The sequence below is a fragment of the Chiloscyllium plagiosum genome, chromosome 33 (assembly GCF_004010195.1).
Source record: "Chiloscyllium plagiosum isolate BGI_BamShark_2017 chromosome 33, ASM401019v2, whole genome shotgun sequence".
NCBI lineage: Eukaryota > Metazoa > Chordata > Chondrichthyes > Orectolobiformes > Hemiscylliidae > Chiloscyllium > Chiloscyllium plagiosum.
The window spans coordinates 42,040,050-42,062,835 of record NC_057742.1 but is presented as its reverse complement, the minus strand read 5'-3'; the positions used below and the strand labels follow the sequence as shown (position 1 = coordinate 42,062,835).

Sequence of the window (22,786 nt, the reverse complement as noted above, 5' to 3'; positions counted from 1 at the left end):
CTTTCAGAACGGTATGCAATGTATTTTCAATTGGAGTATTTGCAGGTCTGTGGGGAAAGTGCTAGAGAGTGATGCTGTTTGGGTAGTTCAACCACAGTTTTGGTGTGTTGAACTTTTTTTGCTGTAAGATAACTGTAACCATTCACACTCTGGATTACACTAACACTGGTTTCACTTCTAATTTCTCAGATGAGCAGGAAGCTTTAAAGTCCATTATGAAGGACCTGGTTGCCCTGCAAATGGGACGAAGGAGCCGAATGAGTGGCTATGACAGCGTGAAGAGTAAAGCCAGTGTCCATGCCAACAAGCAGGTGAGAGCTCATTGAAAAGGGTCATTTGTTAATGGTTTGACATTAAGTACCTTCTTTGAGATTTTGCAAAGTCACATCTCATTAATGCAAAGCATTCCATTTTGTTGCAGAATGATGTCCGAATAAAGTTTGAACATAATGGTGAAAGAAGGTACGTGATAACATAATGTCAATGATGGATCCATGTTTACAAAAAAAATTGAAAATTTTCATACATTATAAATGGCTGAAAGTGAAGGAACCTTTAGGGGGCAGTGATCATAATATTATAGAATTTACTCTGCAATTTGAGAGGGAGGAGGTGGAATCTGATATAATGGTATTACAGTTGAATAAGGACAACTACAGAGGCATGAGGGAGGAGCTAACCAGAATTGACTGGGAGAGGAGCCTAGCAGGAAAGACAGTTCACAGCAATGACAGGAGTTTCTGGGAGTAATCTGGGGGAGACGCAGCAACAATTCATCCGTAGGCAAATGAAGCATACTAATGGGAGGGTGAGGCAACCATGACTGACCAAGGAAATCAGGTAGGCATAAAAGCAAAAGAGAAAGCATATAGTGTAGCATTGGGGAACGAAGAAAGAAATAAGGAAGGAGAAGAATAACCATGAGGGTAAGCTAGCTGGTAATATTAGGAAAGACCGCAAGAGTTTATTTAGATATGTAAAGGGCAAAAGAGAGGCAAACGTGGACACAGGGCTGATGGAAAATGACACTGGAGAAGTAGTAATGGGGAACAAAGAATTGGGGGAAGAACCGAATAAGTACTTGGTATCAGTCTTCACAGTGTGAGGGCATGAGTAATATCCCAAAAATTCAAGAGAGTCAGTGGGCAGAGCTGAGTACGATGGCCATCGCCAAGGAGAATGTGCTAGAAAAACTGAAAGGTCTGAAAGTGGATAAACCACCTGCACCAGAGGGCTACAACCCAGAGTTCTGAAACAGATAGCTGAAGAGACACTGGAGGCTTTAGTAGTGATCTTTCAGGAATCACTGGAGTCAGAGAGGGTCCGAGAGGGCTGGGAAATCACCTTTAGCCCCTCTGTTAAGAAGGGAGTAAGGCAAAACATGGGAACTTATAGGCTGATTAGCCTGACCTCCATTGTTAGTAAGATTTTGGAGTCCATTGTGAAGAATGAGATTTCTGAATACTTGGAAGTGCATGGTAAAATAAGGCAAAGTCAGCATGGTTTCATCAAAGGAAATCATGCCTGAGAAATCTATTCGAATTCTTTGAGGAGGTAATGAGCAGGTTAGATCAAGGAGAGCTAATGCATATTATCTATCTGGGCTTCCAGAGGCATTTGATAAGATGCCCCACAGGAGGCTGCTCTGTAAGATAAGGGCCTATGATGTTAGAAGGAGAACCTGAGGATGGTAGATGCTGGAGAGTCAGAGTCAAAAAGTGTGTTGCTGGAAAAGCACAGCAGGGTAAGGCAGCATCTGAAGAGCAGGAAAGTCAACATTTCGAGGGTGATGAAAGCCTTATTAAAACATCTACTCTCCTGCACCTCGAATGCACCTGACCTGCTGTGCTTTTACAGCACTGTACTTTTTGACCCATGGTGTTAGAGCCAAGCTACTGGCATGGATAGAAGGCAGAGAGTGGGGATAAAAGGGTCCTTCTCAGGATTGCAGCCGGTGACTAAATGGTGTTCTATTAATGATCTAGTTGAAGGAACTGAGGGCATTCTGACCAAGTTCGCAAATGATACAAAGACTAGTTCAAGACACTCTTAAGGTAAACTTGCAGGATGAATCAGTAGTTAGGAAGGTAAGTACAATATTATGACTCATCTCAAGAGGACTAGAATATAAAAGCAGAGATGTACTTCTGAGGCTTTGTCAGACCACATTTAGAATGTTGTGAGCAATTTTGGGCCCCATACCTCAGAAAGGTAGTATTGAGGAGACTGGGAGGCTGCAGAAAGATTTAGAGAAGTTAGGAGAGTGGGCAAAGAAGTGGCAGATGAAATACAGCGTGAGAAAGTGTTAGGTCATGCACTTTGGTATGAAGAATAGAGGCATCAACTATTTTCTAAATGAGGAAAAAAATCAGAACTCTGGGAGTCCTAGTCCAAGATTCTCTTAAGGTAAACTTGCAGGATGAATCAGTAGTTAGGAAGGTAAGTACAATGTTATCATTCATCTCAAGAGGACTGGAATATAAAAGCAGGGATGTACTTCTGAGGCTTTGTCAGACCACATTTAAATATTGTGAGCAATTTTGGGCCCCATACCTCAGAAAGGATGTACCAGTCCTGGAGCAGGTCCAGAGAAGGTTCATGAGAATGGTCCTGGGAATAAAAGGATTAACATATAAGGAACATTTGAGGACTCTGGGTCCACACTTGCTGGAGTTTAGAAGAATGAGGGGGCATCTGATTGAAACCAACATAATACTGAAAGGCTTGGACAGAGTGGGCATTGGGAAGATATTTCCATTGGCAGGAGACAGCCTTTGACTAAAGGGAAGACCCCTTAGAACGGAGATAAGGAGAAACATCTTCAGCCAGAGTGATGAATCTATGGAATTCATTGCTAGAAAAGGCTGTGGAGGCTAGGTCATTAAGTATATTAAAAACAGATAAGTTCTTGATTGCCAAAGGGATTAAATGTTACAGGGAGAAAATGGGGATGAAAAACCCATCAGCCATGATTAAATGGCGGAGCAGACTTGATGGGTTTAATGGCTTAATTTCTGCTCCCATGCCTTATGGTCTTATTTGTGCAGTTCTGCAGCAGTGACCTGACCTTGTTGATCTTTAACATAGTGATGTGTGTTACTGAGATTAGATTGCTATTTTCTGTTTATTGCACTTAATTGACCAGGATCCAAACAATCTACAAGTGAATGTAGATAGCTTGAGTGAGTGAGCAAATGAAATGAAATGTAATGTGGGGAACAAAGTGACAGGAAGAACATAGAAACAAAATAACATTTAAATAGAGAGGAACTAAATAGTCCTGTGGTTGAGAGATCTAGGTGTACAAAATCTAGTGTGCAGGCATAGCAAATAATTAGGGAGGCAAGCAGGATGCTGATCTTTTATATGAGAGGGAATAGAATCCCAAAATAGATAAGCCATGCTACAATCATACAATATGTTGATAAAATCATACTTAGGACACTGCATGTAGTTTTAGTCTCCCTGTTTAAAAAGAAATGTACTTACATTGGAGACAGTTCAGATTAGGTTCACTCTGTAGAAGAACGAGTGATGATTTTACTGAGCCATTAAGGCTTGACAAAATAAAGGCTGCTTCTCATGTGCATGCATGTCGGGGGGTGGAATTTGGAACGAGATCAAGAATTTCTTCTGAGGGTCATGAATCTGAGTCACTGAATATATTCAAAACTGAGACTGATTCAAGTTGTGGGGAACAGGTAAGCAAATATAACTGGGGCCGAGATCAGATGAACCCATGATCATTGAATGGCTTTTGGGACTGTATAGCCTATTTCTGCTATTCCATCTGACATTCTGTTGGAGTTTTGGAGCAGTCAGCCTGGTGTGTAATTTTGGAAGTGAGGCCAGTTCCTGTGCTGTTGTGATGTCATTGGCTGAATGGCAAGGCAGCTTTCACATTTACTCGTGCTCTGACCCTCTGGCTCATTTTAGTTCTGGTGTTGGATTTGGTGCAACAGTATTTTTAGTCCAGTTAGGCTGCCTTCCTTGCAAAGTGAATAGGGGAGGGTTTGAGGTTAATTACTATGGCACCTGCCTCTGTGCTCTTCAGTACTTAATAAAGAAAATGAGCTTGATTTTTTTAAATAAAAGCCATTTCGCTTCATGTAATTAGCAGCAAGGATAATGCAGCATCTTGATTTTAAACTGCCTCTGCAGCCTGCAGCTTCACCTTAGCTTTGCTGGACACGAGAAGTGCAAGTGCTTAGGCATTAATGATGGTGAAATACATCATCCTGTTATTGTCGACTATTAATTTAATCGCTGGGTGTATGCATCTTCGTCTTACATGGGAAAAACTCAGAAGGAGCAGCACAAACTGTGCAATTAGGGAGCAGTTCCCACTCCATTTATTTCACATGGTTGGCGGCACGGTGGCACAGTGGTTAGCACTGCTGCCTCACAGCGCCAGAGACCCGGATTCAATTCCCGCCTCAGGCGACTGACTGTGTGGAGTTTGCACGTTCTCCCCGTGTCTGCTCCGGTTTCCTCCCACCGTCCAAAGATGTGCAGGTCAGGTGAATTGGCCATACTATATTGCCCGTAGTGTTAGGTAAGGGGTAAATGTAGGGGTATGGGTGGGTTTCGCTTCGGCGGGTCGGTGTGGACTTGTTGGGCCGAAGGGCCTGTTTCCACACTGTAATCTAATCTAACCTAATCTAAAGGCTAGGTGGTGCACCTACAAGGCATCCCTTTCTTGCAAGTACATTGTCATCTGATGCTGTCATTGAAAACTCACTTTATTCTCTGGAAGGCTTGGAATCTTTATAATCCCCTTCATAGTTTTTTAAAAAACAGAACTTGAACCAGAAAGGTGCACGATATCCCAGGCATGCTTTCTGGCCTGTGTATCCTTGATTCTGGCTGGGAGCCTCTCAAAGATACTGTGCAGAGGGATGAATAATTCTGACATGTCCCATAGGAAAATGTTATAGTCCTAATTTCTTACCCCAAGTGTTCCATGATTATTGATAGACTGCTTTTGAATAAACAGACTGTTTGCAGATGTCATTCAAGGCCTGGACTGAAAGGGTCCATTGCAGCTCATTACTCTCTAAGTCATAGGGCCATATAACTTACCTGCAAACTTTTGAAAACTTTACAAGAGGTACAAGCATTTCGGATCCAGTGTTTTTAAATTATAAATGTTGTAATCTGGAGTTGAAGCTAATATATATTTTCAGAGTGGAGCAGTGAGAGTCTCTTTGGCCCCTATGGGTATCAGCAAGACCTTTCCAAGTGCTTACTTGCCCATTGATTGATTGATTGACGTTGGAACATTCTTCTATTGACAGTCACTGAAAATTCAGTTCCAACAGTTCCGTGTTTTGCTGTCAGCTGTGAATCAGATGCAGCATTGTATCCTATAGAGATTCTAAGATTCTCGTTCTGTTTCAAAGATTGTGGATTCAAGTCCCAGTGTGTGTCTTAAACAGTTTAGGCCGCCACTCTAGTGCCACTAAGGGAGTGCTGCATCTTTGGAATGAAATGTTAAATTCTCCTTTCAGATGGATGTGAGAGATCACACATGATTCAGAAGTATTGAAGAACTCTTTCAGTGTCTTTGTTGATCATAGAGTCCAACTAACGTGGAACATCATATTCATTGTTGTGTGCCAATTTACACAAAGCTAACAGCATTGCTTTGTTTGAAAAATTTGGATCGAAGTTGACCGAATCAATTTTTTAAGCCTGTTTCTGCAGAGTTGATGTTTATGGACATTTGCCAGTAAGATCAGATAAAGCTAATTGTGGAATTTCTTATCTGCAGTTGAAACAAGACAGCTTCTTAACTAACGTCTGCCAAAAAAGCGATCTGGTGCTTGGTGTACTGACCCCAGATTGGCATTGTGTATATACTAGAAATGATTTTTTTTTGTCACTAATCTTAATCCTTAGTTTACAGTTTTCTTCAGCAGGATATGAAGCTGTGTTTAGTGTGTGCTGTGAATCTGTTCCTTCTTTAATATTCTTAGTCAACAGCGATTGATTTGACTTTTAATGATGCAGGGGTAAACTAATTCTTAATTTTAACTTCACTTTCAAAGTATGTAAAATTAACCACAATGTAGAGAGGCAAAATGTGCAAAGGCAAGATTGTATAAAGGAAAAGGAAGGAGAGAGGTAAGAACATAATGTATATAGAAGCATAGCAACACTATAGCAATAACACTGCATGTGCAAGTTCATAATCACTTCACTTCACATCTTATTTGTTCATACATGGGTCTCAGTATTGCTGGCAAGACCAGGATTTGTTTCTGTCCCTAATTGCTTTGGTGGCATTAGTGAGCCACTGTCCTGAATAGCTTTTGTCCATGTGATTAGAAGAGAGTTCCAGGTCTTTAATAAGCAAGAGAGATGGAATGGTAATATGTTTCTAAGTTGGAAGGGCGCTTGTCTTGGGGGCCACGTGGTGGTGTTCTAATATGTCTACTGCCTTCTCTTTTGGCTGATGTGGTTTGTGGGTTTAGAAGATGCCGTCAGAGAAGACTTCATGAATCGCGACAGTGTGTCTTCTAAATGGTACATAAAAATGGTGATTGAGGATGTGAATGTTTAAGGTGGGCATGATACAAATGTGGAGAAAATGGTGTCCAAATTACCAAACAACACTAAATCAGTTTGGAGACTAAGGAAAGTACAAGAAATATCTAGCACATTGAGAAGTAACAATTGGAATTTGATGTCAATAAAAGTGAAATGGTATATTTTGATTTTAAAAAATGTCAAAGCAATGGTAATGCTTTAGGGAAGGCTATATGATGTGGAAGGGAAGAGGAATTTGAGAGTTTGTAGTAGCGAGACAGCTAAAACATCAAGTGGAGAAGGTCATTAAAAGCTAATTCCACACTAGCTTTTAAACCTAGAGGTATAGAAGGTTAAAGTTGGGATGTAATGGAAAATTTTAGTGACACTACATTTAGAACTCCATACTGTAAAACAATAGAGTTAACAGAAAGGAAACAGTGCAGTTTAATTGAAGTGCTGTATATAATACAGTTCTGAAGAGACTCATATTCTACTGAAAGCATCATTTCTCCATCCACAGATACTGACAGACTAGGTGAATTTTCCAGCTTATTGTTATTCCTTGTAATTGTCTATGTCTCCAGTGTTTAGCTTTTAATCTCCCAGGATGCAGCTGCTCATGAGGACAAGAAGAAATGAGGCTGATTTTGTTGGAACAGCAGAGAAAATGGAGGGGTTTGTTAGAGACGTTTCAAATTATGAAGAGATTGACCGTAGTAGATGTAAACTAATCAAGGGGTTTAGAACATAGGTATAAAATTAAATCTAACCGATTTAGGACGGAACAGAGGAAGAAAAAAAAAAGTTATGTTACATAAAGGTTTGAGTCTGTGGGATGCACTACCCAAGTTACTGAATGTCCAGAGAACAATATCAACGTAAGGTAGAATTGAAGCCAAGTGCTGAAGGAACTCAACAGGTTTGGTAGCATCTATAGAGAGAGAAATAGTTAAGTTTTGAGTCCTCCTCAGAACTGCAGGCTAATTTAGGTTATATATGTGGTTGAAGGAAAGATTAAAGAGTCCAAAAAATTGGAACTACAGCTTTTGTTGAAGGTAAATACCAGTGCAGACTAGCTAAAAGCAAAGTATTTTGGATGCTGCAGGTCCGAAATAACACCAAAGTTCTGGAGAAACTCAGTAAGTCTGATAATATCTGTGGAGAGAGGAACAGCATTAATGTTTTGAATCCAATATGACTTTTACTCAGAACTGGCCATTTGGGCTGAATGGTCTATCTTTATTGTTTATGTTTGATTAAGCTAATACTATTGTAATATTGAAAGTCTTGATAAATGATTAAGAATCTTTTCACAGGATGAATAATTAGGATATGTAATGCATTGCTTGGGACTGTGGAGGAGACAGGGTAAATTGGAGATGTTTGATTAGATAAAAATAATGTGCAAAGGTATGGGGTGAAGCAGAAGGTTGTCAGTTAATAATAATACTCATTTAAAGAGCTTTTGCAGACACAGCAGGTTGAATGGTTCCTTCTGCACTGTTATACTTCTGTCAGTTTGTAATAAATAAGGCAAGAGTTAGTAAATTTCAACATTGATAAGGTTATGAGTCTTAAGAGGCTGATTTACACCTAAAGTTGCAGAGGGGTTGGAATTTACACTAAGGATTTTGGTTTGATTGACATTGAGAATCAAATTGGGAAATGTTCCCAATTATTGCAGTGACTTGTATTCAAATTCAGTGAAAAATGATTAAATTTGAAGACTACAGTAAACTAGTTGCAGCAGTTGATGCTGAAGAGACAGTTCAATTACAGACTGAATTAGGCAAAATCTGTCAGTCGCTAAACAATGATAACTAATCAAGGTTTGCATAGAGGTTTGTAGCCCTGGTGCCAGTTGCCGTAGTTATCGGTGTGTTCACTGAGCTGGGAAGTTGATTTGCAGATTTTCATCCCCTTTCTAGATGACATCCTGAATGCTGTGGAGCCTCCAGTGAAGCGCTGCCGTACTGTATCTTCTGGAATTTATTTTGTTCTGTTCTTGCTGTTGCTGGTTCCAGTTGTTCATTGCAGTGGTCGGTATATTGGGTCTAGGTCAATGTTTTATTGATTGAGTCCACAGATGAGTGCCATGCTTCTAGAAACTCTCTGGCTGTCTCCTGTTTGGCTTGGTGCAAGTGAGGATTGCAGATGCTGGAGATTAGAGTCAAGACTAGAGTGGTGCTGGAAATGCACTGCAGGTCAGGCAGCATCCAAGGAGCAGGAGCCCTTCATCAGGAATGAGGCTGGATGCCTCACGGGTGGAGAGATAAATGGGAAGGGGTGGGGCTGGGGAGAAGGTAGTTGAGCATGCAATAGGTGGATGGGGGAAGGGGTAAAAGTAATAGGTCAGAAGGGAGGGTGGAACAGATAGGTGGGAAGGAAGATTGACAGGTGGGGCAGATCATGAGGGCGGTGCTGAGCTGGAAGTTTGGAACTGGGGTAAGGTGGAGGGAGAGGAAATGAGACTGATGAAGTCCACATTGATGCCCTGGGACTGAAGGGTTTCGAGGCAGAAGATGAGGCGTTCTTCCTCCAGGTATCAGGTGGTGAGGGAGTGGCAATGCAGGTGGCCCAGGACCTGCATGTCCTCAGCAGAGAGGAAGTGGGAGTTGAAATGTTCGGCCACGGTGTGGTGGGGTTGATTAGTGCGGGTGTCATGAAGATGTTCCCTGAAGCGCTTTGCGAGAAGGTGTCTAGTCTCCCCAGTGTCAAGCACCACTCTAATCTTGAGTCTCTTTGGCTTGACCAGTGTTGTTGTGTTGTCCCAGTCGTATTTGTGGTCCCTGTCATCTGTGCGTATAGCTATCGGGGATGACTGGCTGTGGTGTTTACTGGCTAGTTGGTGTTCAAGGATGCAGATTGCTAGTTGTCTTCCTGTTGTATATAGTGTTTCGTGCAGTCTTTGCTTGGAATCTTGTAAACTATGTCCTTGCACCTAATAGGTATTGGTTCTTTTGTTCTGGTGAGTTGTTATCTGAGCATGGCTGTTGGTTTATGTACTGTAATAAATTTGAGTACTTGGAGAAGACTAGCTGTTAGTTTCAAGACTTCTTTTATATAAATAAGTGCGAAATGCTCAGGTGGTAGGGCAGCATGTGTGGAGAGACAAATTCATGTGTCAGTTTCATCAGCTTTAATGAGAGGACATCATCCTGCTACATTTTTGACTGTTTGAGAATTATATGCTGTCTGTTTTTCTCATCCTTCAAGGATGCAGTATCTTTCTGCATCACTTTTGGCATGTTGTACTAGAGAAGGAAAATTTCAAAAGACTGATCGACCTTTAAGACAGGAGTTTTTTGCAGGCACCATGAACCCCTGCCTTCCACTTGCTTTCAACCCTCACAATTTAACTTCTGTAATGCAGCAACAATATAGATGTGAATTAAAGCCCTGTCTGTAATCTACTCTGTGGTGCTCAATCAAAAGCATATTGGCAGGTTTCACTGCAATCTATGATCTTCTCACTTTCTGGGTGAAGAAAGATGAATGCATAAGAAACGTACACTGTGTGTTATTTTAGTGAGATGTTACTTTGTTCATTAGGCTTCAAAAAGTACATTTCAAAACTTTTCAAATTAGCCATTACAGAAAATAGTTATTTTTCCCCTTCTGTTGAGCAATTTGTAATTGGATGTGGCATTCTAGTTGCTTCACATCTCATTTAATACACATTCAGTCACGAGCATATTGCCTGAGGGGTACGATAAGTTACCAGTCTCTTGGCATGATATAGCTGAAAGGCCTTAGACAGTGGCTGTTCTGCACTGCACCTTTATGGTGACTGCCAAAGCTGTAGTGTGTCTGTTAGCACACAGACCTGGAATATGGAATGTGTCAGTCTGCAGCACTCTTTGCACTGGAATATTAGCAAGTTTCGGGCCGATCTAATGCCAAATGCCCTTCTCACCTGCAGCCAGCTTTTTTCTACTGTTTGCCTATGTTGTTCCAGCACACTAAGTTGGTGCTATCGCGTTGCATAATTTAAACTATTTGACTATTGTTATCAAGAAATACAGCATCATGAGGTACTGTCCTACAGGCTAGAAAATCCCAGGTTTGATTTTCTGATAAATAGGCTGACTTCAGCCATGAAAGCATTTGGATTGTTAACAACTTAGCTGAACAAGTTCTGAGCTGGAGCATGTATGATGTTATAATGTGCTTGATGGTTGGATGAACGTGATTTTGAGCTTGTTAATGATGCCCCTCATGGCTTTCGAACCCATCAGCAAGATAGCTAGTGAGCAGCCAGTGGCTGTGGGTACATTCATGAAGAAGCTGAATGCCTTCAGAATTGAGGGATGGAATTAACACTTAAGTCAGAGACCCTGGTCATTTTGTAGTAAACAAGACATGTATAACCTGACTCGAATACTCAAAAGTGTGATATTAAAAGTTGTATAAATTTTCTTACAATATTTCTTTACTTTGTAATTCAGCATGAAGTTTTACCAAAACATGCAGACTGATGCTGCAAATGTTTTCATATGAAAGAATGTTTAGTTTGCAGTTTCTTAGGGACTTGATTCAATATGATTCTGTGCCAAGTCTCAGAAATACTTAAGTTGGAAAATAGCCTGATTCTCTTTCATAATTGCTTTGTATGTAATTGTGGGACAGACTAGATCATTTTGAGAAAAAATAAGTTGGACGATAGCACACAGATTGCACGGTGACTGTTGCTTTTAGCTGTCCACTGTGAAGTTGGGCGATAAGTCTTCATTGCAGCGGTCATTGTGAAAAGTTTGGAAAAGGCACTGTGGTTTGTGTACGCTTGCCAGTACCTGACCACAGAAATGAAAGGTAGATGGAAGTGACTGGGGCTCAGGAGCATAATAATAATAAAAAAACTGGAAAACAAAGCTCAGCATTGAATAGCACATGATCTGTGTGGAGCAGTTCAGGGGTCATCGTGAAATATGTAGTAAGTCCCTAACTTTCAATACTGCACACTCAAAGCAGTTACATGAGTTAATTGTAAATTCTGCAAGGCCTTGATTGCCATTTGAAATGTCAAAGCAAATTGCTAGGAAAGAAAAAAAATTAAAATTTGGGATGTTTGCTAATTTAAACGTGTGCTTTGTTAATTTCCTTGTATGGTAAAAATACCCAGGAGAGAAACTCTAGTCAGTAAGTTAAGCTGTGTGGTGTTACTGAGCCATGCTGGTCTGAAGGTTTAAATTCCTGTCCGCGTTGTGTTCATCGATCACACTTGAGTCAGTGTCGGGCAGTGAATTCCTGTCCCAGTGCTGCTTCAAATGTAACATTCTAATGTGTGTCCTGATTGCTGCCCCCAAACACCGAATTGCTTTGCCTTTCCCTACCTCTGTAACGTTGTACAACACCACTTCCATTTCTGAAAGCTTGAGCTCCTTTGGCCCAGATGTCTGTTATATTAGAGGTGCTGTTATAGAAATACAAGTTAGTGATTTATGTTTTTGATTTCAAGCTTAATGATCGGATAGTTAACAGGTAGCTTTGGTTTCTTTGGAATAGGGAAGGGGACAAAGTTTTAGGATTTGAAAATACTGGTGAGAATCTGGTCAGGTTGAGCTAGTGTGGTAAGTTCAAGTATGTTCCCATTTGAGTGAACAAAGCATGGTTTATTGAAGATAAAGCGAAGAAGGTAAGGGAGGACATATTACTGGAATGTTTCAGAGCCAGGCTTCATGGTTCTGATCCATGTGGTGTGATCTCAATTTGGCATAGTTGTTTTCACATATAGATATTCTTAGAGTAAAGGAATGATTAACCCTTTACTTTACCTTTCCCCTAAATTCTTTCACTGTACCCCTTTTCCACACTTTGTTCTGCTTGTACTTGTGTGACAGGAAATTACCTCTCGGGGACTTCTACCCAGAAGTAAGAATGTGTCATCACCAACAACAGAATAAAATTCTGGATGAGAATAGATCAATAAGGAAGCTAGACCCTAAGACATGGGAGCAGAAGCAAGTTGTTTGGCCCATATACCCTGCTCTGCCATTCAATGAGATCATAGCTCATCTGATAGTCCTCAACCTTGAGATTATGCCTTCTGGTCCTAGACTCTCACTCAAGGGAAAACAACCTCTCTGCAACTAACCTATCAAGTTCTTTAAGAATTTGCATATCATTGCATAATTAACTGCCCTGTAATCTCTCATACCCTTTTGCATTGTAAGTACAAGTATCCCCTTTCCAGAGCCCTCTTCTATCCCCTCTATATAATTTCATGCCCTCGCTACAGCCCTAGTTATTCAATTTGCTAGGACACTTGTTCCAGTGCAGTTCAAATGAAGTTTTAATCCAGTACTGCACTGAAGCTCATTCAGAGAACAAAGAATATTACAGTATTGCCCTCCTCCCATAAAAAGAAAATCTTTGAACCATGCATTTAAACTGCTGCGTTCATAGTAGTTGAAGCAATGATCCTCCGAATCAGGCATTTTCTGGACATGGGCCTCATTGATGCGAGGAAGAGCACCTATTGTGGACACTTCTTCAGATAGTGGATTCTGTAGTTTGATTGTTTTTTGACTGCTATCAGTTGGGATTTTATTTCAGCTTTCACTTTGAGGTAGGTGATAAGAAGGTCTTGTACTGCACCGAAATAAAAAGCTCATAATTACAACAGAAGCAACGCAGGTGCTATACATTTTTACCCCAGAATTGGAGAGATGGTAGAGAGTGTGCAATGATGTGCATGGTATGAGATTTGGGGCTCATTCTGTACAACATGGAACTCTCTGGTAATTAAACATCAGCATGAACATACCTCAAATCTTCAGCAGTTCTCCTGCCATATGTGTTTTGCTTCCTGACAATGCTACTTCTGATGTACATTTCTCTGTAACATTCACCTCTCATTTGAGAAACTAACTGTTATATATATCCTGCATTTTCTGCTAATTTGTAACTTCCAGGATTTGCATCTTTTTGAAATTCTGTAGGAAATTAATAGTCTGATCATGCTAATAATGTGAAAAGACTCAGATATGCATTATTTACAAAGTCAGGTGTTAGGTTCAAAGATAGTCTGATGGTTTAGACTGTTCCAAGTCCAATGATCAACCTTTCGATTTGGCAGCTTGTGATGCTCCCTTGTTTTTGACTCTTGCACCTGACAACATTCTCCTTTGACATTAAGTTCAACAGGATTTTATTTTCTTGTTTCTCTCAAAATAGTTCTGCGACTCTTCCTTTCCTCTAGTGGTAACAACTGCTCTGTCTCCTAAAGAAAACTTTGTAATTCTTCCATCAACGACTAAAATAATAGTTGAAAAGAATGTCTTAGTAGAATTGTCGGTCCTTACCTCTGCAACATGAATTAGAACATGAAACCTGCTGTCTGTTAGTGTAGCCTACATCTGATGATTAATATTGATCATGGTAGCCCACTGGTGGCTATGTGGGATGTCTATGTATGGAAGACTGTTATGGTGTGAAGTTGCAGGTGATGACTGACATTTTCAATAAATGATAGAAATTATCTATCTGACTGCTTAAAAAGACAGAATTTCTAGTTTCTCCCTTTCTTGTCAAGTCTCCCGAAATATGTTGTCACCTCACAGCTCTGTTTAAGTTTCTCTCTTCTCCCAACCCATTTCCCCTCTCCTTTTTTTTCCCTGCGTGGTGAAATAAGTATTGAGATACATGTGTCCAAAACTGAGTGAGTACCAGTTGGGTGTTATTTTTGATATTTTGTACAATTTCAATTCTATTTGTTAACAATTGAGTACATATTTTGAAATAAACATATTAAGAAATGTAGAAGGGAAGGCTGTCCTTATAAACAATTTAATGTTGTTCAGGTGCCCCCCCATGTCACAAAGTTGTTGTGAGTGCAGTTGCGGAATGGAAGCTCTGCATCTCGTCCATACAAAATTCTTAATCCTGCCTCACAGCTGCCCGTAAATGCTGGACATGAAACAAATTGTGTGTATGACCTGTGATTTGTTTGTGTTTTTTTTTGTCCTCATTAACAGAATCATACAGTTTAGCCGTCCAGTTAAGTATGAGGAACTGCATCAGAAAGTCAAGACCGTGTTTGGGCAGCTAATGGATTTAAACTACACTAACAATGAGGTAAGTGTTTGAGACTTTGAACTGCTTTTATTTAGGGAATTTAGTCTGTCTGCTTGACTCTCCACGTCCCTTTTGAAGTTACCACTTCCCCTGCACCCTCTACTTTCTGGAACTTTCTGCCTTTTGCCCAAGATCTCATAAGAATCATTTCTGTTATGATGGGGGTTTCCAAACGTTTTCTCATTGGATTTCCATTTCAATGTTACAAAAATGTGACCCCTCAATGAGAATAGTAAAAGCAGGGAGTGGGTATGCCTGTAAGAGGAGGGGTGTGGACTAGGGAGTGCTGAGACTTTTGCTGTTGCAGAAATCTTGAGATTTAGTCATTTCGGCTATGCCCACAAGTTGAAAATATGCGGAGATCTGCCTTTACTGAGTGTAAGCTCTATGGCAGCCATCACTGCCATGGACCTTATGATTCCAAATTTCGGTTTAGCAATCCCATTTAGGAAATCCTGTGCTATGAACATAGAAAAGTACAACACAGAACAGGCCTTTTGGCCCATGATGATGTGCCTAGAATTAATCCTAATGTAAAATAAAGTAACTTAACCTATGCACCTCTCAATTCACTGATATCTATGTGCGTGTCCAGCAGTCGCTTAAATGTCCCTAATGACTCTGCTTCCACCACCACCACTGGCAACACATTCCATGCATTCACAACTCTTTGCATAAAGAACCTTCCTCTGACGTCCTCTTTATACCTTTCTCCTAATATCTTAAAACTATGAGCCGTCATGCTAGTCAATCCGGCTCAGGGGAAAAGTCTCTGGCTATTGACACTGTCCATGCCTCTCATTACCTTGATCAGGTCGCCTCTCTTCCTCCTTCTCTCCAGAGAGAAAAGTCTGAGCTTAGTCAACCTCTCTTCATAAGGCAAGCCCTCCAGTGCAGGCAGCATCCTGGTAAACCTTCTTTACATCCTCTCCAAAGCTTCTGTATCTTTCCTATAGTAAGCGACCAGAACTGGACACAATATTCCAATTGTGGTCTCACCAGGGATTTGCAGAGCTGTAGCAAAACCTTGCGGCTTTTAAACTAGTTCCCCCCTTAATGAAAGCCAAAACACCATATGCTTTCTTAACAACCCTATCCACTTGGGTGGCCACATTGAGGTATCGATGTACTTGAATACCAAGATCTCTCTGTTCCTCCACACTGCCAAGAATCCTGTCTTTAATCCTATATTCAGCATTCGGGTTCGACCTTCCAAAAGGCATCACTTTGCATTTATCCAGGTTGAACTCCATCTGCCATTTCTCAGCCCAGCTCTGCATCCTGTCTATGTCGCGCTGCAGCCTACAATAGCCCTCGATACTATCAACGGCACCTCCAACCTTTGTGTTATCTGCAAATTTACTAACCCACCCCTCAACCTCCTCATCCAAGTCATTTTTTAAAACTACAAAGAGCAGAGGCCCAAGAACAGAGCCCTGCAGGACACCACTCAACCTCCAGGCAGAATACTTTCCATCTACAACCACTGTCTGCCTTCTGTCAGCCAACCAATTCTGAATCCAGACAGCCAAATCTCCCTGTATCCCATACCTCCTGACTTTATGAATGAATCTACCATAAGGAACCTTATCAAATGCCTTGCTGAAGTCCATATACATCACATTTACTGCTCGACCTTCATCAACCTGTCTTGTCAGCTCCTCAAAGAACTCAATAAGATTTGTGAGGCATGACCTACCCCTTATGAAGCCATGCTGACTGCCTTTAATCATGCTATGCTTTTCCAAATAATCATAAATCCTATCCCTCAGAATTCTTTCCAAAACCTTGCTGACCACAGACGTAAGACTGACTGGTCTGTAATTGCCAGAGATTTCCCTATAATCCCTTCTTGAAAAGAGGAACAACATTCGCCTCCTTCCAATCCTCCGGTACGACTCCCGTGGAGAGTGAGGAGGCAAAGATCTTTGCAACAGCTTAGCAACCTCCTTTCTCACTTCCCGGAGCAGCCTAGGATAAATCTGGTCTGGCCCGGGGGGCTTATCAATCTTAATGTTTTCCAAAATTTCCAGCACATCAACTTCATCAATCTTGACCTGGTCAAGCCAGTATCCCAGCTCCTCAAAGTTCGCATTCACAACAAGGTCCCTTTGTGAAACCAAAGCAAAAGACTCATTTAAGGCTTCCCCTATCTGCTCAGACTCCACGCATGAGTTGCATACGCTATCCCTGATCGACCCTACCTTCTCCCTAATCATTGTCATATTCCTACTGGCTCTCCTCAGTCCATTTCTGAGCTCCTTTCTAGCAAGCCTGTAATCCTCTAAAGCTGTGCTGGATCCTTGCTTCCTCCACCTTATGTAAGCTGCCGCCTTCCTTTTGACGAGAAGCTCCTCTGTTCTTGTCATCCAAGGTTTCTTAATCTTGCCCCTTCTTACCTATCTCAGAGGAACAAATTTGTGCATCGTTCGCAACAACTGCTCCTTAAACAGTCTGTATATGTCTGCTGTACCCTTTCTGTAGAACAATTGCTCCCAGCCTGTACTTCCCAACTCCTGTCTGATAGCGTCATAATTTCCTTTTCCCCAATTAAATATCTTCCCTCGGTAACTGCTCCTTTCACTCTCCAAGGCAATGTGAGACAGTTGTGGTCACTGTCACCAAAGTGTTCTCCCACCGTAAGATCTGACGCCTATCCTGGCTCATTGCCGAGCACCAAATCCAAAATGGCCTCTCCCCTTGTCAGCATGTCTACATACAGAGTTAGGAGAAACCCTCCTGAATGCATCTGACAAAAACTGCTCCATACAAACTGTCTGCACTAAGGAGGTTCCAGTCGATATTGGGAAAGTTGAAATCACCCATAACAACAACCCTGCTACATCTGCATTTTTCCAAAATCTGCCGGCCTATGAGTTCTTCAATCACTTTACTGCTGTTAGGGTGTCTGGAGAAAACCTCTAAAGAGGTGGCTGTTCCCTTGCTGTTCCTAACTCCCACCCATACTGACTCAGTAGACAAGCCTTCCTCAACAACCTTCTTTTCTGTAGCTGTGATGCACTCTCTGATTATCAATGCTACACCCCTTCCTCTTTTTCCACCTTCCCTGTTCTTTTTAAATGTTCTAAACCCTGAAACATCTAAGAGCCATTCCTGCCCCTGTGAAACCCATGTCTCCGTTATGGCCACAACATCATATCCCCAAGTATGAACTAGGCTATTTGCTCTCTCAGCCTCCTTTCAATTAAGAGTTTGCCACCTAGGCACTCATCAGCTTCTCACTTTGCTCATGAGTTAGTCCCATTCTCTGAAGTTGCCATTGTTCACTGCCCCGCCTCCCCCGCGCCTGCCCACTCGCCCACCCATCTTTGGACTGTGGGAGGAAACCGGAGCACCCGGAGGAAACCCACGCAGACACTGGGAGAACGTGCAAACTCCACACAGTCAGTCGCCTGAGGCGGGAATTGAACCCGGGTCTCTGTCGCTGTGAGGCAACAGTGCTAACCACTGTGCTACCGTGCCGCCCACATTTCGATCCAGTTTACAACCAAACGGTAGTTTTTACAACACTTTGGTCAAGGTTGTCCATGATACCTTGTAAGACTTCAGCCAAAGTGACTTATTTTCAGTTCCTCTACTGCCTTTAGCTATTATTCACCACACAATTCTCTATTGACTCACCTCCACAAACCTGCACCACATTCATAGCCCACTCCTTCCTATCTCAGCACATCCACCGCATCTCAAAAAAAAGTTTACTGTATATTCATCTGCATCCTTCCTGACCTCCTCTTTATGATCTGCACACTGACACTCCATAGCATTTTCTTAAATTTTAAGGTCTACTTTTATGTGTGTGTCAGACGCATAACCTTTTATTTCTCCTTGCAGTTCTTGATTCCAGAGCAGCTGGTACTTCATTGGATTTCCTGTCAACAAGACATTCAATGATGAGTCCTGTATTTGAACTTTGTCTCTTGTAGTACCTGTGTACATTTAGTGCTGATGCCAATAACCCTCCCTGGCTCAGGTTTAGGGAAGTAACTAAATGCCTGTTTGAGCCCAAGTTGAACTTTGGCCCCCAAGTCTGATTGACCATCGATGCTTAATGCATTCTACTGCTGTCTCAAAATTTGCTGAGCACTTTCAAGCAAGGACCTTGTAGCACAGATGTCTGTCTTCAGAATTAAAACCTTGCATTAGAATTTTGGCTAGTGAGCTGAAACACCTGCCTCCACCAATCCCACCGCCCCGTGCCTGAATACTTCAACACCCCCTCCCACTCCATCAAGGACATGCAAGTCCTGGGCTGCCTCCACCACCAAGTGTTACCACCCGATGCCTGGAGGAAGAACGTCTCATATTCCACCTTGGGACCCTGCAACCACCCTGTCCCCTTTGACCTATCACCTTCTCACTGACCTTCATCCACCTATCACTTTCCTAGCAAGCCACCAATCCCCACCCCAATGCTATTTATTTCTCAGCCCCGACCCACAAGCCTCATTCCTGATGAAGGGCTTATGCCCGAAACGTCAGTTCTCCTCCTCGGATGCTGTCTGACCTGCTGTGCTTTTCCAGCACCTACTCTCAACTAGTGAGCTGAAGCTGCCAATAAGAACATAATGAATTATTTTTGTACTTTGCGGTGCTACAGCAAAGATTAAGGTGGCATCAGGGTAGGGTTATTAATTGTTTCAAGAAGCATAGTCACTGAGGTGTTTTTTCCTATGGTCAACATATTCCTGGAAGCAGTTAGTTATATATGCAAGAAAATATAGATAATCCGTAGCTTTCTTTCAGTTGTATAATGAAAACTGCAGCCGCAAAAGTATCCACACAGTAAATCAGGATTTATATTGGTTTGGCTGGGCTGCTGTACAGCTTCTACCCTTGGCCTTTAAGATTCCGTTGCATAAGGAATCCAATTATCCACCTGATGGGTAGAAATTGAATTGTGGAGAATTCCCTATACTTTACTGTAACCAATGAGATTTCAACTTCTGATTGCCATCAAGCATATGTAGATTAAACCTATACGTTTAATTCTAAAATGGAGTTTTCCTTGAAGGAACAGAAATGTTGTCAACCTCACTGTGTCTGGCCTTGTGAGCCAGAAACCTCTAGCCAATGCTAAAGCCTTGAGCTGCACTGTCAATTTTACTGTTTACTACATACATGGCAATTTGTTACTAGATAAGGAAGCCCAGGGATTTGTGAAAATCAATTTAAAATATGCAACTGCATTTATATGCATCCACTTCTGGGGGAAAAAAAAGAGCATAAAAATAATAAGATTTTAGATAAGTGATGTACTTTGGCACTTTGACTCCAAGTTATTTATGTTACTAATTATCACATTTAATTTTGGAATTGCTTGCATTTTGTAGTTTATTTGATTGTGCTTTTCTGCTTGTCATCAGCTATTAATTCCATTGCGAAGCCAGGATGATCTTGACAAAGCTGTTGATTTGCTAGATCGAAACTTTAACATGAAGAGCTTGAAAATCTTGCTGGTAGCGCAGGAGAAAAACCACGTAAGTGTTAACATTTCTTGGTCCTCAAGGTGAACAATTTGTCTCGGGAGCACCTGGCTCCTTAAATAAATAAAAGCAGGAAACAATTGTGCGAGTCAGGAATCTGGAATGTTGGGCAGTAACTTGAATAGCAAGCAGTTCTCTCTTTGAATTTTTTTCATATAACTCTGGGTAACCATTTCGGGTTAGCATTATAAAATTCTTTATTGTAAGTTTCTCAGAGCCTCATAGGGAGGGAAGGAGAAGGGAATGTAACAGACTGGCATAACTAGGCAACCACAGTTATTTGCAGAGGAAGCAATGTGGCAGAACCTTTAAAGCATGGCTACCTGATTTCCTTAAGCTTGTTTTAGTTCAGTCTGTAGGCTAATTCTGAGTGACCCTTCTGCTGAACAAGAAACAAACAAAAGCATGCAGGTTTCTGTCTTTCAGATCATTCCATTAAAGGAAAGTTCATATGCTATTTTATTGTCCTTATTCTTGGTTGATGAGTGCGGAAGCTAGAAAAGAATGATTCAGCATGGAATGCAAGTTTTCCTGACATTTAAATTCTCAGTCACCACCACCTTGCATGCTCAGTTAGGCTGTTTGGCATGCTGATACACAAAGGTTGATGTACAGTGTTCTACTTTAAATCACACGTTGTGAAGGTGAATTGCGTTTCTTATTGATTGGGGTACCACAACTTGATGTTATCAACTAGTGTGAGTGCCACTGTTGAAAAGCATGGTGCTAGAAAAGCACAGCAGGTCCAGCAGCTTCCAAGGAGCAGGAGAGTCGGTATTTCTAGCATAAGCCCTTCTGAAGGAATGTGGAGAGGGCTCTTGGCTGAGAGATAAATAGGGAGGTGGGGATAGGAGGAAGGCAGCTGGGAAGGCAATAAGTGGATGCAGGTGGGAAGCCTCCAATCTCTCAGTTCCGCAACCCCACACTGCCCGGTTCTACCTCTTACCCAAACTCCACAAACCTGACTGCCCTGGTAGACCTATTGTCCCACTGGCTCCTGTCCGATTGAATTTATCTCCTCATATCTCATCACCATCCTGTCCCCCTTGGTCCAGGAATTCCCCACATACATTCGGGATACCACCCACACCATCCACCTCCTCTGTGATTTTCATTTCCCTGGCCCCCAGCACCTCATCTTCACTATGGACATCCAGTCTCTATATATGTCCAACCGCCTTGGCGAAGACCTCCAAGCCCTCTGTTTCTTCCTCTCCTGCCAACCCAACCAGTACCCCACCACTGGTCACTCATTCGATTGACTGAACTGGTCCTCACCCTTAACACCTTCCCCTTCAAATCCTCCCACTTCCTTCACACCAGAGGGGTAACCATGGGCACCTGCATGGGCCCCAGCTGTGCCTGCCTCTTTGTAGGATATGTGGAACAGTCTATCTTCTGTAGTTAGACTGGCACCATTCCCCACCTTTTCCTCTGCTACATTGATGACTGTATCGGCGCCATCTCATGCTCGCATGAGGAGGTTGAACAATTCATCAACTTCACAACGTCTTCTACCTTGACCTTAAGATCAGATAGACCATTTCTAACACCTCTGTCCCCTTCCTGGACTTCTCCATCTCCATTTCCGGCAATCCACGAGACACTGATATCTACTTCAAACCCACCGACTCCCACAGCTACCTTGACTACACCTCCTCCCATCCCCCTCCTGTGAAAACGCGAACCCTTACTCCCACATCATCTGCCTCCGTTGTGTCTGCTCCCAGGTGGAGCAATTCCATTCCAGGACATCCCAGATATCCTCCGATTTCAAGGACCACAATTTCCACTCCCACATAATCAACAATGCCCTCCAGCGCAACTCCTCCACTTCCCGCAACTCCACCCCTCCAACCGGAACAAGGATAGAACCCCTCCCCCGGTCCTCAGCTTCCACCCCACTAATCTCCAGATGCAGTGCTTCATCCTCCACCATTTCCACCACCTCCAATCAGACCCCACTACCAAAGATATATTTCTCCTCTCATCCCTATCTGCATTCCACAGAGAACACTCCTCTGTGACTCCCTCGTTAGGTCCACACTCCCCACCAACCCACCCATCACACCTGGCACCTTGGCCTGCTGCCACATGAGTGCAAAACCTGCTCCCACATCTCCCCCCTCACGTCCATCCAAGGCCCCAAAAGACTTTCTCACATCCGGCAGAGATTTTCCTGCACATCCATCCATCTCATCAACCGTGTCTGTTGCTGTCGATGTGGTCTCCTCTACCTCGGGGAGACAGGGCACCAACTCGCGGAGCATTTCAGGGAGCACTTCTGGGACACACCCACCAAACATCCCTACCGCCCTGTGGCTGGCCACTCCCACTCCCCCCTCCCACTCCCTCAAGGACATGCAATTCCTGGGCTGCCTGTACCGTCAAATCCATGTAACCCGCCAACTGGAGGAAGAACGCTTCATCTTCCACCTTGGTACCCTTCAACCAAAAAGCGTCAACATTGACTTCACTAGTTTCCAAATCTCCTGTCCTCCCACCTCATCCCAGATCCAACCCTCCAACTTGGCACCGTCTTCTTGAACTGTCCTACTTGTCCATCTTCCCTCCCCACTGACCTGTCCTAATTACCCCCTCTTACATTCACTTATCACCTTCCCAGCTATCTTTCCCCCCCGCTCCCACCACGTTCCTGTTGAAGGGCTTAT

The 22,786-nt window shown here is 42.4% G+C and overlaps 1 protein-coding gene across 1 annotated transcript in view; it reads left to right on the top strand.

Moving 5' to 3' along the window:
* Positions 1-22,786, top strand: part of map3k3 (mitogen-activated protein kinase kinase kinase 3) — a 150,672-nt gene that overhangs the window by 41,574 nt on the left and 86,312 nt on the right. Inside the window, exons 3-6 of the mRNA XM_043675368.1 lie at positions 190-311; positions 422-462; positions 14,511-14,610; positions 19,995-20,108. Coding sequence (XP_043531303.1) covers positions 190-311; positions 422-462; positions 14,511-14,610; positions 19,995-20,108 — 377 coding nt within the window. The remainder of the gene's footprint in view (positions 1-189; positions 312-421; positions 463-14,510; positions 14,611-19,994; positions 20,109-22,786) is intronic.